Below are 18,336 nucleotides of genomic sequence, written 5' to 3' on the forward strand. Positions count from 1 at the left end.
ACCTGAATCCGCCCCTCTGACACACAGGGAGCCAAAGCTAACATCAGCACTGCTTGCAATTACCCACAGCACCCTTATGGTGTCTGGGAAGAATGAAAAGGACTGACGTCTTTCTGGCCATCTGCCGTCCCTCTGATTCTTCTCCCATCCCTCAGTCTCTCCTGCCTCGCCTATCTCACTCTTCTTTGAGAGGATTAAATGTGTAGTTCTACGAGTCTTTGCCTCATTAATGTGTAAGAGCAGCCTCATGTGTGCACTTTGGTTTGGGTGTCTGTTGCAACTTTTCCATCCTCTAATATCTGTATGCGGGATTTTTCCTGCAACTTTAGTCGCCAAACACTGACGCATGTACCCATGTCACCTGCAAATCCCTTGCGCAGACTGTAAAAGTTACTTAAGTCTCAGATAAAACATGGAAATATTGCCATTATTTTAATTAACTCTAAGATTTTATTATATAATATATACACACAACCTGGGCCTGTGAATCAGAGTTAAGGATGAAGGGTGGCAGTTAATTAACTCAGATTTGAAAGGCAGTTGAGTGGGCCAGAGGAGACTGATTAAATTATTTTATAGCAATTAAGAAGTCAAAATAATAAATCACAGCAAAAAAAGCTAGTAAATTTAAACATACAGCAAAATTAAACAGCATATTGCTTGTTATTCATCATTTCAGACATCAGACCACATCAAGAAAATACAAACCACAGATAATATAAACAACATTAACATCAAACGTGAGTGCTGTCAGGGAAAATGAGATGTTCAAGAAGAGCATCAAGGATGAAGATGCAAAGAGATGCAAGGAGGTAGAGAATGAGTTTATGTCAATGTCATTTAAAAGGAATAGTTCAACATTTTGGGAAATTCACATTTACTTCTTTACCAAGATAAGAAGAATGATACCAGTACAGTGATATGTAGCTGCAGCCAGCATAGCTTAGCACAAAGACTTGAAATGGGGAAACAAGTAGCTTGGCTTTGTTTAAAGAAAACAAACTCCACCACTAAAGCTTATTAAATAAACAGCCGTACAAAAAGCCAAGTGTAAAAAGACAAGTGGTGGCTTTATGGGCATTTATACTGGATTATTTCTTGGCTGGGACCATTCCTAATGTTGTATAAGAGGATGACTTGTCAGTTTACACTTTGTTTTAGCACATAAGCTTTAGAGTTGTTGGTATGTGGATTTTGTTACCTTTGGACCAAATCAGGTCCAGTCTTCGTGCTAAGCTAAGCTAACACAGCTGCTAACTCAAGCTTCATATTTGCTGAAAGGACATGAGTGGTATAAATTTTCCCCTCTAACTGCAAGAGAGCAAATAATCTTATTTCCCAAAATGTCAAACTATTCCTTTAAAATGATTAGTTTTCATTTCCTGCCAGTAGAGTAAAAGTAGAAAAAAGGAGATGAGCAAAGGTAAAGGAATAACTAATAAGGCCTAAACCACTAGCAGCAGTAGAATTAGCTAGGTAATGTTCATTTGTTTTCTTTGTTCATGTGTGTAGATTTAAGTTGTAGGTAGAGGATAGGTATGTGATTTGACATTGGACATACACAATTAATCAATGGGAGAAATGTATTGTTTATTTGTTTGTAGTTTATGTTAAAACTTTATTTGTCAAGTTATGTTATTTTTTCCATCTAAAGAAAAGTATTTAGTTGTCAGCAGACTTTCTGTTCAGTGTTTATTGGTAGATTATTTAGATAGCATCTTTGTGTGTTGGTTTGGCCAGCCAGTATATATGTTCCCCTGTGTGTGTGTGTGTGTGTGTGTGTGTGTGTCTCATTTGTTAGGTCAGTTGGTTTTTGTTTGAGGTACTGTGCAGTTCGGTTTGCTGTATTTTGAGTTTCCTTATCTTTTGTTGGCCTCTTTTAGGGCCCATTGTATTTGAAATTGATGTTTGTATTTTTTTTGTCCTTACTTTTGGGTAACCAGTCAGAAATCTACAGTGGACCTCCTCTGGATGCTTGCTCAACAGCAGAGTGGTGCACTAAAGTGGGAAAAGCTGCTGACATATGGAAACAAATCATTTGGGAAGCCTTTTGGTAGTAAAATCCAATCATGGAAGGTCACCCGGTGGGATAGCATGCCTCCGATCATAAGCAGTGTCATCACTGTCTTCGTCATCACTTATTTCACCCAAAACCCTCTCTCTGTCCTCCTCCTCCTCCTCTTCTGTTTCACTCTCTCGCCTCAGCTGCTTCCGCTCCCTGTCTTTCTCTCTGCGGGAGCGAAGCAGTGTGGGCACCTGAGAAGGCAGAGAGGAAAAAGTGAGACAAGGCAGATCCATCAGTTTTACACAACATATGCTAAATGCTGAAGGAAAGTACCAGGTTTTGAAGATGTGTCTTTACCTGAAACGTGTAAGAACAAAGAGACCTAAATCGGCCATGTACAGTATCTCTGGCAAATCACAGACTCTGGTGCTGCATGTTAACACATGTTAACAAACTACAGTATGCTATAGCACAAGATGTTAATATGGTCCTAATCTGAGTTCAATACACTGCGGGGCCTTCCATTTTAACACATTTTAAATACAGTGCCTTGCGAAAGTATTCGGCCCCCTTGAACTTTGCGACCTTTTGCCACACTTCAAGCTTCAAACATAAAGATATAAAACTGTAATTTTTTGTGAAGAATCAACAACAAGTGGGACACAATCATGAAGTGGAACGAAATTTATTGGATATTTCAAACTTTTTTAACAAATAAAAAACTGAAAAATTGGGCGTGCAAAATTATTCAGCCCCGCACAAGATGTTAATATGGTCCTAATCTGAGTTCAATACACTGCGGGGCCTTCCATTTTAACACATTTTAAATACATAATGGCCCACTTTTTAATTAGGCACCCTTTATAATCAGTTCAAAGTTCTAACTAATGGCTTTATTCATGATAATAAAGAGATAAATAAGACAACTTTTCAGTTGTAGGATCGTGAAAAATCCCATTGTCTCATTGCACCTGTGAGATTCTGGAGCTGGGCAGCCAGGGTCAGTTGAACATGAACTTTTTTCATTCCCAACTTTATGGCTTATGAGAAACTGAGAAAACATGAACATTTGTTTATGTTTACCAAATTTATGACTGAATTATTACCAAACAGAAATGATAAACACCGGCCACTGGGATTTTTCCTGACCTATCAACACAAATGTTGTCATTATCATTGGCTTTTGACTGATGGTACTAATTATTAATAAAGCAATGTGTTAAAACTTACAAATCTTTTTTTTTTTAAAGTGATTTTAAACAGATAATGTGGCAGAGTCTTGACTAATAAACAAGTACTTAATATATCTTAGTTATACAGCTCTACAGAGTGTGTGTTTGTCCATCAGTGCTGGGTAGATACCTGGTTATCATGACTGGGCAGGGAGCAGTAGCCCAGCTCCGTCCTGTTGAGGAGGTGTGGTGAATTAGTACAGAAAGGCCGGGGAGAATGGGAGCAGATGGAGCGCGGAGAAGGAGTACGGATGGAGCGAGGAGATGGAGATCGGATAGAACGGGATGGGGAATAAGTGATGGAGCGGGACTGAGAGAGAATGTGGCCATGGTTGTTTTGTTTGGGCGGGCGAGGGGAGCGAGGAGGCAGCTCGGGCGGTTTGAGAGGGTCGACCAGGTCCATTTGTGTGAGGATTGGTGGTGGAGGGATGAAATTGAGCTCCTCCTCTGGCAGGAGCATTTGCATTTCTGCTGCGTCAAGTTCAGCGAGCTCTGCCCTGGACAAGTGATCCACGATCCCGGCACCAAATGAGTCACCCACCACATTGATGGAGGTACGCATTCTGTCACTGAGTGAACAAACAGTATCACTGTCAGCCTGTGAAATGATGAGACCCGCCAAGATCTGAGTAATGCCAATACTTTTGCAACCCATCTCACAAACGTTAGTTTTGAAACAAAAATAGCTCCTGATTCCTTATTCTCTGCCATTAATATGCCCTCTGCCTGTCAGACACCTGACTCACAGCAGCCAGTCGACAGCGATGAGCAGACTTATGTCGTGGGTGGGCAACCCGACAGCTGTCAGGATGAGCAGCATGGTCACCAGTCCAGCGCTGGGAATACTGGCAGCTCCAACACTGGCAAGAGTGGCTGTCATACTGGGGAGAACAGATAAGAAAACACTTTCACGCTGTGTAAGAGCTGAAAGGCTGAGAGTGAATTTCTTACCAGAGGGGTTACTTTACTTTATCATTATGGTAGATACTCAATCTGCAGATAACTGCAGAAGGTGAGCTGTGGTATCATATTCTTATAAGGTGTCTTAACTTTCTAACAAGCTGGTGTTTACACGTCTTACTTTTACCACATAAATCAGGTGATATATGAAAGAGAAAGAGGGACCAGGAGAAATGTTTATTCACTTCTTCCATCCACAGCAAAACAAAATCTGTTTGCGTTTCTTGACTTAAATCTTTAATGCTCAAAAGAATGTTGCTTGTCATGACATGTCTGCAATTAGAGAAATTATCAGTTCAGGTTATTCCCAGATGTGACTGGAGGCCAGTTTGAACACCGCTCTAACCCACAATATTTACTCATCTGATCTCAGAGCTCTGCATAAACTGCAGCACTAATTATCACCTCGCTGAGACCAGGACATTCAGTGAGACACTGAAGAAATTTACATTCACATGTTGATATTCTAGAACAATTTTACCACAGGTGATGTAAAAGTTATACAGAATGTCTGAAAATTAGATTTTGCGATTTGACGGTACGTCAAAGAAAGACATATAATAAACAGCTTCAAAGTGCTGAGCATCATTTGTTGCCCAAGGCCACAACAAACAGACTGATCCAAGTAGACTGGCTCCAATCAGACTGAGATGTTGCTATGAAACGGAAATGGGAAACAAACATGTTATTACTTTGCACTGCAGAGTAATGCATTCATTTGATCTTAAGACTGCTGGTAATCTCTGAGCAATAAAGTGCACGACCTATAATGGATGCAAGTCATGTGAAAAGGTCTTTTCACTTTTGTTTACACCAGTGTTTCCTTGCCTTAATGGCATATTTACAGTCAGGACAATGTTACATATGAACTGTTACACAGTGAGTTGAAACAGTTGCAGCTACTGCAGCAGCCAATCAGAATGCTTATTTTATTGTTCATGTGACTTTCAGGTGTGCACTACCTGGACAACCTCTTACCTGTTATAATCAGCTGACTGTGTAAACATCAAAAATGAACAACAAACTTGTGGCATGGGTTCAAGAAAAAAAATTCCAATTCAAGTATTGCTGTCGTGATTCCTGGTTTGAACTCTTATTTTGAAAGGAGCTTTCTGTCTTGTTCTGTCTTATGTTAGGAGCCTTTGTGTTGCATTTATTCAGGCTTGAGCTTTTGAGTTTGGTGTTTTTATGTATTATAGTCTTCTGTTTTTGGTAATTTATTCTTTTTAAAACCTTTTTTTTTCTCACCCAACTTGTCTTTGTCTGCATTTGGGTCCTCATCAGTGCAGATGGTGGCAGTTGTAAGCTTTAGTTTGTTAAAGCTACAATATAGGTTTTTAAAATATTTTTAGTGGAAATACACTCCAAAACCTGCTCTTAATGTGGAGAGGTGCTGTTGAAGCCTCTTGTGACCCAGATTTATTGAACAGCAGTGCAGAGATATTAACTTCTAAAAGGTTTTGAGCAGGATTGAACTCACTGACCCGTTTCAAATTATTTCTGCCTGAACAGTAAGTTTTGTTGCATTCTCATTTCTTGAAAATTCATAATAACATATCTGAAAAGCTGGGCAGCTCTTCAGATGTGTCCATTAATGGCTGTGGCAGCTGCTTTAGACTTATGAACTCAATGATTAAGCTGAAAAGCGAAAGTGAGGATACACCCATCAGAGGAACAATGGTCTTTGTGTGATGTCACATGAAAAGGGCCAATTTCTGTTCTGTCTGCGCTCAAACTGAACACTAAAATGGACATTTGGATGTAGATGAAGCATCCGCTAGTGTAGGTATTTAATGTTAGATGTATCAAGTGTATATCTCTATGATGAATAATGAGTGGGATATTTCCAAAATTCAACACAGTGTGAGGACAACTTCATGTTTTCTATAGTGGTAAACACTGTTGTACTCAAACAAGAGAGCTTAAGAGAGAAGTTCAACCCTCAGCATCTCACAGCTGACCAATCACAGTGTGAAGCGGTGTGTAATATCACTGCTCTCTGGCTATTAAAACTGGAAACTCTGCCATTTTTAAGAACAAGCGCACAGAATAGGCATAGAACATGAAAATATCACAATGGGGCCCCCCACCACATGCTTTACCTGACAGTGAGGATCTGTCCACTATCCAGGGTGATGTCATTCATCTGAGCAATAAAGATGGCTGCCACAGCCTCATACAGAGCAGTGCCGTCCATATTAATGGTGGCACCTATGGGTAGCACGAAGCGAGTCACGCGCTTATCAATCTTGAGATTTTCCTCCAGGCAGCGGAAGGTGACAGGTAACGTCCCTGCACTGAGGAAAAAAAAAGCCCCATAAGATCGCAAATCAGAAAACAAAGCTGAATGAGAGCACAGGACAGGCTTAAGGTCATAAACACATAGACAGATGGTGAAAGACAAAAGTGCAGAGGTGAGGAAGATGATGATGGGGTAGGGACAGAAATTTGTAGAAATTTGAGTCGGCCGCCGGGCTCCTCCTAACAGCTGGTGTAGGCCACTGGTGCAATCCTCCAACAAGTGAATTATAGGAATTTGATTCCCGGCCCTGCTAAGCTCAGGTCATAATGTAATTAGAGAAAACATTGATAGGATTACCCATGTTCACTAAAGCCTCAGTAATGTAACAAAATTACAGTTGGCTTCAGTGGCGATGCAGAATTCCAAGCAGGCTGAGCCGAGCCAGGCCGGATACATTGGGGCATACAGTTTGGCTAGTGACTACTAATCCAGTGCTTAGACATTTATAACACAGGAACTGACATGGACTTGTCTATGATAACCTGCGCTCACACACAACTGGCTCTGCTGTCCTGATTTCCCAGTTCACTTGTGTAAACCTTTAGCCCATTAAAATATAACCCAAATAGTTGAAAGCTAATAGCAGGCTACACCAGTCAATCACAGCAACTACAGCAGCTGTTTGAGGAAAAGATGTTGTACGAGAAACATGTGACACACATATGTTAACACACCCAAACAGACAAGTCCCCCACACACATAGAGACACTTCCCGCAAGCTGACATACCTGCTAGCAGTGCCCAGAGCAGTGAGCCAAGCCTGGAAGATTCCAGAGTAGAAAACAAACGGGCTTTTTCTGGTGATAATGAAGAATATAGCAGGTAGGATCAAGCCGCCGTGGATCACCAGGCCCACAGTGACGGTCACCATGTACATGCCCAGCTGCCTGGCCACCACCTCTAGGTCTCCAATGGCTGCAATCTTCCCCGCAATCAGAGAGGCGATGCCAAGAGGAGAGTACCTGAGCACAGCATTAGAAAGAAACATCAGAGCAGACATTCTTGGATCTCTGGTTTCCAGCCCTGGAGTGCAGTTGTTCATGAATATGGAGCGTAGTAGGATATATGAGTTAAAGCAGTGTTCCCCTTTAAGCCCTTCCTGGTACGAGTCAAAGCAGCGGCCAGCACTCTCAGGTCAGCTGCATGCCGAACCCTGAGGCTGGCATTCACTGACAGTTGTTTGGTGGAGTATGCCGTGCATATGATTTGATGGATGTGTTCCTTGTATGATATGTGTTTTTGTATACACTGGACTCTGTGTTTGGCTCCCTCCATAGGCCTATGAGTAATCTGTTTATACTGTATGAGTGATACGAACAAGGACACAATTCCTTTGGTGTCCAGCTGCACATGTAGATGGCCTAGGAGAGCTGCAAGACAAGCATCCTGCTGTTTTATTTCCAACCGCCTACCCTGCTCCCCCTATCCCTTCCCTTCGGGTCCTTGCTCTGAGTGGCACTATACTCTTGCCTGCTGTGACTAAACAGGTCCTGCAAAGCCTCAGTGCGTGCACTGCTCTCTGAAGGCATGCTCTCACACGCATCTTTCTGTGTCCTGCTGTCCCTCCCGCCCACATCTGCTTTCGGCTCTGCTGCCAAGTGGCTCCTCTGCTGTCGGTGGATCCATTACAGTCTGGAGATCTTCCACCCCCGGCTCCCCTGGGACCCCACAACATTGTTCCGGGCCCTGGCTCCTGCTACTCCCCAGCATACCACAGACTCCAGCATGTCCCAGGGAAACCCTCTCTCTCCCTTTCCATCTGTCTGAGTCCTTCACTAGCACACTTTCTCCCTCTTCCTCATCCTTTCTCTTCTGTTTCATCTTCGCTGTTGCTTCTTCCCACAGTTTGCCTCATGTACACAATCTTCACTTATCCATCACTGTCAGTGACCTGTGTGTGTGGTATCTCCAGAATGTCAAAGCAATGCAACCACTGGCCCACATGAGCAAAAACAGAGACGCACACTGTGCTTGCAAGCTCACAGGGAAAACAAGGCACTGACCACATGATAAGGGAAACCATCATCATGATAATCTCGTTGAGGATGTTGAAGAAGTCACACATGATCTTCCCCCGTTCACCCATCCTGCCCATGCAGATGCCAAAGGTGATGAAGAAGCCGATTAAGCCTTGAAGATATAAAATAGCATGTTAATGGAAACCTCAACAGGCAGTAAGGTAAACTAGTTCTCAATGCAAAGCAGCCAATTTTTAAATTAAGTACAATGAGATGAGTTGAGCAAGACAAAGCAAACACTGTAGCATCAGCTCTCACCAAGGACATTCATGCCCCACTTGTATTCCAGTTTCTTCCCGTTCACAAAAATGTGCTCAGTTTGGTTATGTCCTGCAACCGGCACCTTTTTCAGCACTGTCTGGACCTAAGGGGAAGACAGAATGACACCCGGATTGATCTGGGGTTCAGGCTATAACTAAACTGGCATGATTCCAACTCACATTGCAAAACCATGATTTTGTAAGTCACATTGTGTATGAGCAAACAAAAGCTTGGCAGCAGCACAGTGAGTTCAGATTTGGGTTTGTAGAAAATGCTAAACAGAGAACAAGAGATTCTCATATAAAGACAATAGAAGAGACCAAAAAGGAAGGCAAGAAGGTTGAAAGATTGAAAAGAGGACGATTCCTCCCTGCAAAAGCAATTACGCCTTCTGCGGCTTTATTGAATCCCTGGTGAGTACAAACAAAAGAAGCAGTAAAACAGAGATGCAAACAGAAAAGATGTAAAGAAAGGCCTGAAAAAGGGAAAAAAACAGAGAATACCATGGGGTGAAGACAAGAGAGTCGTACTGTGGTCAACAAGGATGTAACATTACAGATGTTAAGAGATTAGCAGTAGCAGAAGGGCTGAGCCTCACCCAGTCAAACACAGATAACCACTTCTAATCATTCAGACACATGCATGAAAGAAAGAAAAGGTGGGTGTTGAGGTCAGGGAGGGAGACAGTCACAGCATGACTGAGACTTAGATTGCTGTTTAAAAATGATCAGCTTAGATAAACAGAAGCTCGAGTCCTCCTGCTGTGTCCACCAACTAACTATCGCATCACTTGTTATTCTAACAGACAACAACAATCTTGTCTTATCTTGTCTTCAGAAATACTATTTTTGTTTCAATACTCAGTTACGGTTGCACATAGCATTATTTTGGATATTTAGTAATCGACAAACTACTTATTCAATTTATTTAATAAAAATTCAATAAGTGTTTGATGCCCCTTTAGACTCATATACACTCAGAATTGAATATTGAATATATTGAAGTTTGAAATGCAGACTGAGGAAAAACAGAAACACAAACAGCAGAGAAACTGATGACACCAAATGTAAATGACAAAAATGTCATGTAAACATCATCAATCGATTAATTGTTTCAGCAGTTCCATAAATACTTGGAACATACCTTCGGTGTTGTCTTAATTTGTAGTTTTATTTGAGGAACTTTGTGTGTTTTTGCATTGGAATTAAAACCTGATCTTTAGAGGAACAGTTTTCCATTAACGCAAATGCTGAGAGGTAGATGAGAAGATTGATACCACTCTTATGTCTCAATGGTAAATATTCAGCTTCTACTTCTAAACAATTTAATTATGTCTTATATGTTTAAGCTGGGGCAAGAAAACGTTCAGTACATAACCCCCTGTAAAAAGAAAGTTATTTCTGCATTTTGGTTTATGTATGGATTCAACAAGTGAGATCTAGTGTGTAAAGGCGGACTTTTGGACAAAATCAGCCAAGCTGTGTCCCTGTTGTCAGTCTTTTGGCTAAGCTAAGATAACTGTTTGCTGGCGGTATAGCTACACATTTACTGGAAAAGCATGACAAAGCTCTCAATGCTCTTTAAAAGTAAAAGCAAATAAGGATATTTCCCAAAAGTACTACTGAACTCCTTTAACTGGATATTTAGAGAGGACAATCCATCCACAGAAGGCAGCCCTGACCTTCTGGTCCTTTTGCAGTCAAAACCCTTCGAGTTAAATCATGCTTTCACCCATCCTGTTAACACATGTAAAAAACACTGTGTAGGAAGTTTGGAGGACAACTGGACTCGAGAGAATCTGTAGTTCTTTCATTCTACCAGACTGCTCAACTTGGTTTTTTTCAGGTGAGCATAAAGGAGCATTACCATTATATTAAATCAAACAAAATAATATAATTTTGATCATAATTGTTGGCAGTTGCGGACAAAACAATCTCACCTCTGGCTTCAGTTAGGTGGTTCCCAGCCCTTTTACATGTGAACCATTAACACAGAGCAACATCTGTTTGACTCTTCATCACAAGGTGCATGTCTTTGAGATGTGAGCAGCTGAATAAAGAATGATTTTCCCTTATTAGAGTGTTTCTTTTGACCACTTTATTAAAGGCTGAGTGTTAAAACACTTCTGTGTTTCAACAAAAAATAGTAAAGATTGTAGAGAATAGTCTGAAAAAAAAACCATATGTGGCAGAATTTTGATTTCTTTAGTCCCAAAAATTCATTCTTGGCCTTGATAATATGATTTTCATCTTCTAACAAAGGTTGTGTGAGATGAGGGAAAGCTCCAGAAGAGCTACTCAACTTGTGGCGAGATTGTTTTGTCAACTGCTGAGTAAACCTTGAGCAAATACTGGCTGGTAGTAACTTTTGCTACAATTGTAAAACTTCTGAAACAGCAGTTAGTATTACTGAACACTAAATTTCATTGTTGAAAGCTATTCTAAAAAACAGTTTTTCACTGTGGTTTGGTTAATATGACTTTTCATTTGGAGGATGCAGGTTCACACCTACAACTAAAAATGATCAAGCTTCAGTCAAATCAAAGTAAAGTACTTGCCGACCAACTGTTCTTTTCTGACACTCTTTTTATCTGTTACATTTGAATCAGAAGAGTTTGAGGATTATAACAGTACTACAGTATGGCACAGATGACCATACCTGTTGGAAGCAGGCCTGCACCAGGTTCTCAGGGAAGAGGTTTCGAATCAGGTCGAGGAAGGCATCCAAACTGCTGACCTCCTGGTTCTCTGTGCTTGTGCTCGTCGTGCTCCCCCTTAGTTTGGGGTTCCCTGGGTGGATCCCCAGCACCAGGATGACTCCAAGGATGGCAGCGATTACAGTGGTCGACATGTAGTACACCATGGCTCGACTACCCATCCTGCCACTAGAGCGCGCGTCTAGACCAGCCAATCCTGAGAGAGACAGACAAACATCAGTGTTTGCATTCACCGATAATCAAAAGAATATGTGGAAATATCCACAGAGCAAATAAAAGCAGGTTTTCCTGGAAGTGTGACACTGTGGTCTATTTATTTCAACACACACCCACAAAATGTTTTATTAAGTAAAAGTTTACAGGACAGGCAAAGAAAATAGCTTTGGCCACATATTCAAGGTCCATTAATTCACTTCCTTTGCTTTGTTTAAGCATGTTATTGTAATATGTTAACACTTGGCAAGCAACATTAGCATTACTCAAAAGCACAGCTGGGGCTGACAGGAATTTAGCTATTAGCATTAGAGGCTTCTTGTTAAATGGAAGTTTTGTGATCCATGTATGACAGGCAAACAAAGGGGATGGCTGTGCACATTTAATCAGGCCTTTCTTCCGGGACTGTGGAGCACTAAATTCTTCATGTACGGTTAGCATGTTAACATACTGTCATTTCATAAGCATGTAACATTTAGCATTTAAATAAGAACTATATATGGTTAGCATAGTAACATACTCATGTTGCTATGTTGCTTTAATATACTTATGGAATGCTAGCATTTAGTGAACAATGTCAGCATTACTCTGTGATAATGTGACTACGCCTTTACATGTGTGTGAAGTGGCACACCTGTGATAAGGCTGGAAATGATTAGAGGCAGGATGAGCATCTTCAGCATCCTCATTAGGATTTCTCCAGGGAAGGAAACCACAGTGAGGGCAGAGTAGTCTGTCACCGTCATGTACCGCAGCAGCATCCCAAACACTGCTCCCATAACAACACCTGAGGTGAGGAAAGTGTTATACCCTTTGTATTTTTGGGACTTTTTTCAAAATAAGGATAGCTAAATGTTTTTGGATCAAAATGACTACATTATTAAATTATCACAATTTGTTTTGTATTGCATTACTTTTGTAAATTAAATCCACATTAGTTTCTCAAACCATTTTAAAGCCTAGAGCCTCAAACAGTTGCATTTCAGCACAGCAGACTAATTTTGTAATGGAATAAACATTGTTTTAGACTCTTAAGAAGTTGGAAATCATGAAAAAACATGTACTGTAGTGATAACAAAAATGGGTACAATATATCAGTGCAAAATATCAGAACTATGTAAACCTCTCTGCAGGTATCGGCCTTCAGAAACCATATGTTGACAATTTATATTTTAGTGGTGGACTCGCTGGCCAAAACTGTTGTTGTACATCTGACATGTAAGAGGTTCTCTGACTAATGATAACCATCTACTGAAATGTAAACAGGATTAAATTGAGGTTTAAATCTGGGTAACAGATGACAGACAAAAATAACACACTTCTCAAATTTGCAGGGCTTTTCTTTTAAACAAAAGCATATTTAGGCAGAAACATCAAGTGTTTATAGAAGGAGAATAAAATTGACAAAAGCCTAAATGTCTCAGGGGCAAATGATCATGAAATCTTTACATATAGGATTGTGTGTGTTAATATTTGCTCAAGTACAAATGGCTATTTGTAATAATAAAAGCCAGTGTTGGGGACTGGTGAACTACAATTTGCAGTAGCTTGGTGGTAGTTCAACTACATTTATATTTGTGTTGTGAAGTTAAATGACATTTTTTGCATATACACATACACACAACTTATAGGGACTGCAGTAAACACAACAATAGCAGGACATACCCATAACAGTGAGTCCCAGCAGCAGGTTGTGGGTGTTGCGGCTGCAGTAGCCAGCATCTTTATACACAACCTCTTTTGTGTCATCTCGCTGGTTTTCTTCTTTCTCCTTCTCTTTGTTTGTGTTGGACTGGTTGGCTGTCAGCTGGTTTGTCATCCTGCCTGTGGGAGACAGTGGGGGAGAGGGGTTTACTGCTGAGAGATTACATGCTCCAACATCATTCACTATGTCCTGGCCTGCACAGTATTCAGAGCTGGTTAATGATGCACCCTTGGCACCCTCTTTAACAGATTTGTCAAATGTGAGGATCCTGGACTTTTTAAAGGTTATCTTAAACAAAGCATTCATCTCCTGTGGCTAGTGAGGATTCACATTGTTACCATTACGACTGGCTGAAACTGTTCTTAAAGGGGGATCAGGAACACCTACCACTCACTCACGGAACAGGAAAGCCCTTTGGATATTTGGTTTAGGTTCCTGAGGGAGGTAAAGAAGCTTGACTGCAAGCAACCCAAACACAGCAGGCATCGGATAAACAAATGAAAAGATGTAATCTGTGCATCAACCTCTAAACAGGAAAGACAGAAACTACTAGAATCTAAATACAACACACTATGGGGTTGCTGATAAAGGAAGAGATAGCACTGATGAGTGTGGAGCCATGAGACGTGGCCTGTGGCTGTCCATCTGTGGCTGACAGGTCTGAGGAGCCCAGACATGGGCTTGAGTGGAAGTTACTTAACAGCTAAATCCATATTGAAAGAGTACAGGAAAGACTGAAGGTGCATTCAGACTGCAATTTACTTTCTACTGACATCTATTTGGAACAGGGAGGGGCACATTTCCTTCCAGCTTGTTGCTTTTGCACAAAATTCAATCTGACTCAACTCTGATTTGCAAAATAGTGAAGCTCTCAAATGTACAATCTGTTTAAGAGAGTGGGTAGGATTGATCTTATATTGACAAAATACTGATTGTTTATATTGCTGTTTTAGAAATTTAGGTGAAGTAATACAAGCAATAGAGAAGATGCAATTCAGATTGGCGGCTGTGAGTGTGAGAACAGCAAAATGCCTTTATACAGTAATATGATACAGTAATAAATGGAATAGAGCTGCTGCTCTTTGCTTCGAAAGGAACCATTTGAGGTGGTTCCGGCATCTTTTTAGTTGTCTTCCATTGGTAAACTAGCTTTCTGTGCACACTCACAGTGCTTTATACTATGTGCCCATTCACCCATTTGCACACACAACACACCCACACACCTATGGCGGGCCACCAGAAGCCACCGGTTTAACCGGGAACGTTCAACTGGTAGGATTCCCTGAGGGATATCCAGAATATGCTGGAGAGATTCTATATTTCATCTAGCCAGGGAATACCTCAGGGTCCCCCAGGAGGAGCTGGAAAACATTACTGGGAAGAGGAACGCCTAAACCGCCCTACTAAACCTGCTGCCCCTGCAATCTGATCCTGGATAAGCGGTTGATAATGGATGAACAGGTGAAAGGATGGAACAGTCACCCTTCTTTGAGGTGAAAAGTTCTCCAAGAAACAGCTGTGAATTGTTAATAATTATTACTCAAAGTCTATTTTAGCTTCTGTGTATCAGCATGGTTGTTATGGGAGCAATCAAATTTCCCTCCAAGGAATAGTTATCACCTTCAATAAAATGAAAGAGTCAGTGCATAAGAATGCATCCATTTCCCAGTAAAACTACACATTTCTGTTCAATAGAGACCCCACCACCATCTCTAATCGTATGTAAACACATCTGGAGAGCTTCGCAGCCATGCCAAATCCTTGTCAGAAGTATAAATGTCACATTAAAAAACAATCTGTCTCAGTGAGACAATTGCAATTAGACACACATTCACCAAAAATACATTACACACGGGGGAGCATGAAAAATGTTACATACTATTCCATCTGTAGTCACACTTTCACCTCCACCTTCTCATCTCCTGCTCCCTCTGGCCGTACAGTATCTCTGCCCCGTTTTAGTCTCTGCAACAATCGCCAGTCCAGACTCAAAGTCTTGCCAGCGTGATCTGGAATTGTATATTTTGGGGGTGGAAAATGTCCTGCCAATTGCAGAGATATAATCCTCAGTGAATGGAGTACCAAGGAAAGGAGGGGGAAGGGGTTTCTTTTTGTCTTGAAATTCAGTCATAGACTAGGTGGTTAGAAGGGTCTGATGCTTTATCCCGAGTGTTGATAAGGTTTAACAACCACAGCATGCAGATAAGCTCCTGTAAAAACATAGTGGATAAAATCAAAATTAAGATCAATCAAGCTATGGATCAACTTAATCTGTGACAAATTTTAGAGATGCAGGTTATACCAGTATGCTCTTTGGAATATGACCAGGAGAGGCCATGAGCTTTTCAAAATACATCCATTGTAAAGCAATTTAAATTCCTGATAAATGTGTTACAGAGTCTGCAATCATCTCTGGCAGGGCAAGCTGGTTTTGTCGTCTGAGCAGGAGGTCCTGAAATAATAAAGCAACAGCATGTGTCCTGTGAGGAGGGTGGCACTGAGGAACATAAGCTGCCGTGACATACTCATGTACCTGAAGTTGTGCTGCAAGTCTGTCTTTCTCCCCCAGCAGATTATTTTCCTGCTCCAGGAAATGTCACAGCTGCCTTGAGATGAAACGTAGCTGGCCTCTAGGAACCAGCTCAAGATGCGCTGCCCTGGTGGCTCTGGTCTACTGAGGAAAGCAGAAACTATTTACAGCCTTGCAGGGTTGAATCTGAAGTTTCTAATGACTTGCCTAAAAGGTCTTTTAAAAATGTACAGTTTATAGAGACACAAGGAACAGATGGTGAGTATCACAGCTCAGCTAGGAGAGGAATGAGTGGCTGTGGACATGGTTGTAACGACACTTTACAGCTTACCATAACTAATAAAACACAGCGTTTCAAGTCAGCAAGTTCGTACTGTTTGGTCAGGTAACTTACACTAAATCCTAGATTTCCTAGTAACAGGACACAGGTATTACTGCTCTGTCAGGTAGGCTGCAGACCAGGAGGCATTCCCCTTTGATGGCAAGCCTATCTTTGTGAAACCTTTGGAAACACATGTTAATGATGAGAGCTGAAGAATATAAAGGGAGTTCAAAGTGAGTTCAGCAAAGGCTCGGGAGCAAAGAAACAGGCAAATAACTTGTGCTGGTAGGGTAGAGGTGGCGTGGTGCTTGCCCTTATGGGCCAAAAACAGCCACAATACACAAAGTCTCCCACACTGATGTTCAAAGTAATGGTGACTGGATAAACATAAGGGCCCTCAATGTACATACTCTGGTGGTCCATCAGATGTGATGATGACATATGCAGCGTGTAATAACTATTACAGCCAGTCTCCACATGCAACAGGCCATAAAGACACAATGGGTTAATTTCTCAGAAGAGCAGGCTTTGATTACTGTAAATGAGACCAAGCTGCTGTAGCTGAAGGCCCACATACCATCAGAGCAGGACGTAACATGCTAAGTCAATACTGACTTCAGTCTGGTTGTCACAGGCTCATCAGCATGGCGGGATTACCGAACAAGCCTACCAGGCACAGGGGCCTGAGAGGTCAGGGGGGCCCTGGGCTCAAGATGTGAGTTTGAATGTCACAGAGCTCAGGGGGCAACAATGGTGCGATGGGTAAAGCAGACGGCTCGAGTCACATGTCGAAGTGTCCTTGGGCAAGTTGTCTGTGATGGCGGCGTGTATGCATGCAGTGGCCCGGGGGCTCTCGGCTCCAAACAAAATTTCATTTTATGTGTCACAATAAAATAAAGCTTCTTCTTCAGTTAAAATTCTACAAATAGATGCCGAACAACCACAAAAACTCAAAATGACCACACAGAGAGCCAAAGCAACAACAAACAAAAAAATCCATATAGAGACACAAAGGTACTGCAAAGAGACAAAACTATCAAAATAAGATGCAAACTACAAAAATGACAATCACAAGATGGAAAACTATGTTAAAGAGACACAGAACAACTATAAAGATACACACAACTATTGATGGTCCTATATCATAAAACACTGTTAAGGAGGCGTCCAAATGTGTGTGTGCTTGTAACTATGTCTGTGTGTCTCAGAGGATTATTTCTGATGGTTGATTGTTTGGTGTGAGATTTGCAAAAGGATGGAGATATAATCCCCAACCCGCCCCTCCATCCTCTCCTCGTTCAGTAGAGGGAGATCAGGATGGTCAGCGCAGCACTATAACACACACCATGATACACAGTATCATGGAATGGATAGATATGAAAATGTGTTTGTGTGAGGATCACAAGTTAGTATCAACATGGAGTATTATGAAATTCATGCACTTTAGTATTTTGTAATAATGACATAATGTACACTGACTGATAGCGACTATATCGCTGACAAATTTTTATTTAAGAGTTGTAGGAAAAATAAAAATGTGTGGAGTTTGCATTCTCCCCATGCTTGCGTGGGTTCTCTCTGGGTACTCCGGCTTCCTCCCACAGTCCAAAGACATGCAGCTTAGGTTGATTGGTGTCTCTAAATTGCCCATAGGAGTGTGTGTGTGTGTGCATGCGTGTGTGTGGTTGTTCGTCTATGTGTTAGCCCTGCGATGGATTGGCGACATGTCCAGGGTGTACCCCGCCTTCGCCCGATTGCTGGCTGGGATTGGCTCCAGCCCCCCCCCGTTCAGGAAAATGAATGAAAAAAAAATCTCAGACACTATCCATCACTACCAGTCAAAGGTTTGGGGTCACCTCAATTTTTCCAGTTGTTATTGCTGTAATCAAACAGCTGAATATATGTGTTATTTGTTCTACAACTGAAAACAAATAGTGTTCAGATAAAAGTTCCCACAGCTGTGTTGCACTTGTAGGTTGCTTTGCTTTTACTCTCCATCTGGAAAGTCTGGACACTGTGCTGGTCATTTCATCATTTGAAGCCAGATGTCTTGTTCTTATCTTCTATACAGC

The 18,336-nt window shown here is 41.4% G+C and overlaps 1 protein-coding gene across 6 annotated transcripts in view; it reads right to left on the reverse strand.

Annotated features, from left to right (window-relative positions):
• Window positions 1–1,884: 1,884 nt before the first annotated feature.
• Window positions 1,885–18,336, reverse strand: part of slc1a9 (solute carrier family 1 member 9) — a 25,371-nt gene continuing 8,919 nt past the window's right edge. For 2 of the 6 annotated variants that reach the window (XM_020605545.1, XM_020605544.1), the window contains 14 exons: window positions 16,337–16,444; window positions 15,946–16,086; window positions 15,715–15,864; window positions 15,292–15,622; window positions 13,373–13,531; window positions 12,342–12,494; window positions 11,437–11,690; window positions 8,776–8,881; window positions 8,503–8,629; window positions 7,228–7,461; window positions 6,300–6,494; window positions 3,984–4,118; window positions 3,368–3,806; window positions 1,885–2,256 (listed from right to left, as the gene is read on the reverse strand). In XM_020605545.1, coding sequence (XP_020461201.1) covers window positions 2,068–2,256; window positions 3,368–3,806; window positions 3,984–4,118; window positions 6,300–6,494; window positions 7,228–7,461; window positions 8,503–8,629; window positions 8,776–8,881; window positions 11,437–11,690; window positions 12,342–12,494; window positions 13,373–13,526 — 1,986 coding nt within the window. In that variant the 5' untranslated portion in view covers window positions 13,527–13,531; window positions 15,292–15,622; window positions 15,715–15,864; window positions 15,946–16,086; window positions 16,337–16,444 and the 3' untranslated portion in view covers window positions 1,885–2,067. The remainder of the gene's footprint in view (window positions 2,257–3,367; window positions 3,807–3,983; window positions 4,119–6,299; window positions 6,495–7,227; window positions 7,462–8,502; window positions 8,630–8,775; window positions 8,882–11,436; window positions 11,691–12,341; window positions 12,495–13,372; window positions 13,532–15,291; window positions 15,623–15,714; window positions 15,865–15,945; window positions 16,087–16,336; window positions 16,445–18,336) is intronic. The other 4 variants (XM_020605549.1, XM_020605546.1, XM_020605547.1 and 1 more) reach the window with 4 other exon arrangements.

The sequence above is a fragment of the Monopterus albus genome, unplaced genomic scaffold (assembly GCF_001952655.1).
Source record: "Monopterus albus unplaced genomic scaffold, M_albus_1.0 scaffold70.1, whole genome shotgun sequence".
Taxonomy (NCBI): domain Eukaryota; kingdom Metazoa; phylum Chordata; class Actinopteri; order Synbranchiformes; family Synbranchidae; genus Monopterus; species Monopterus albus.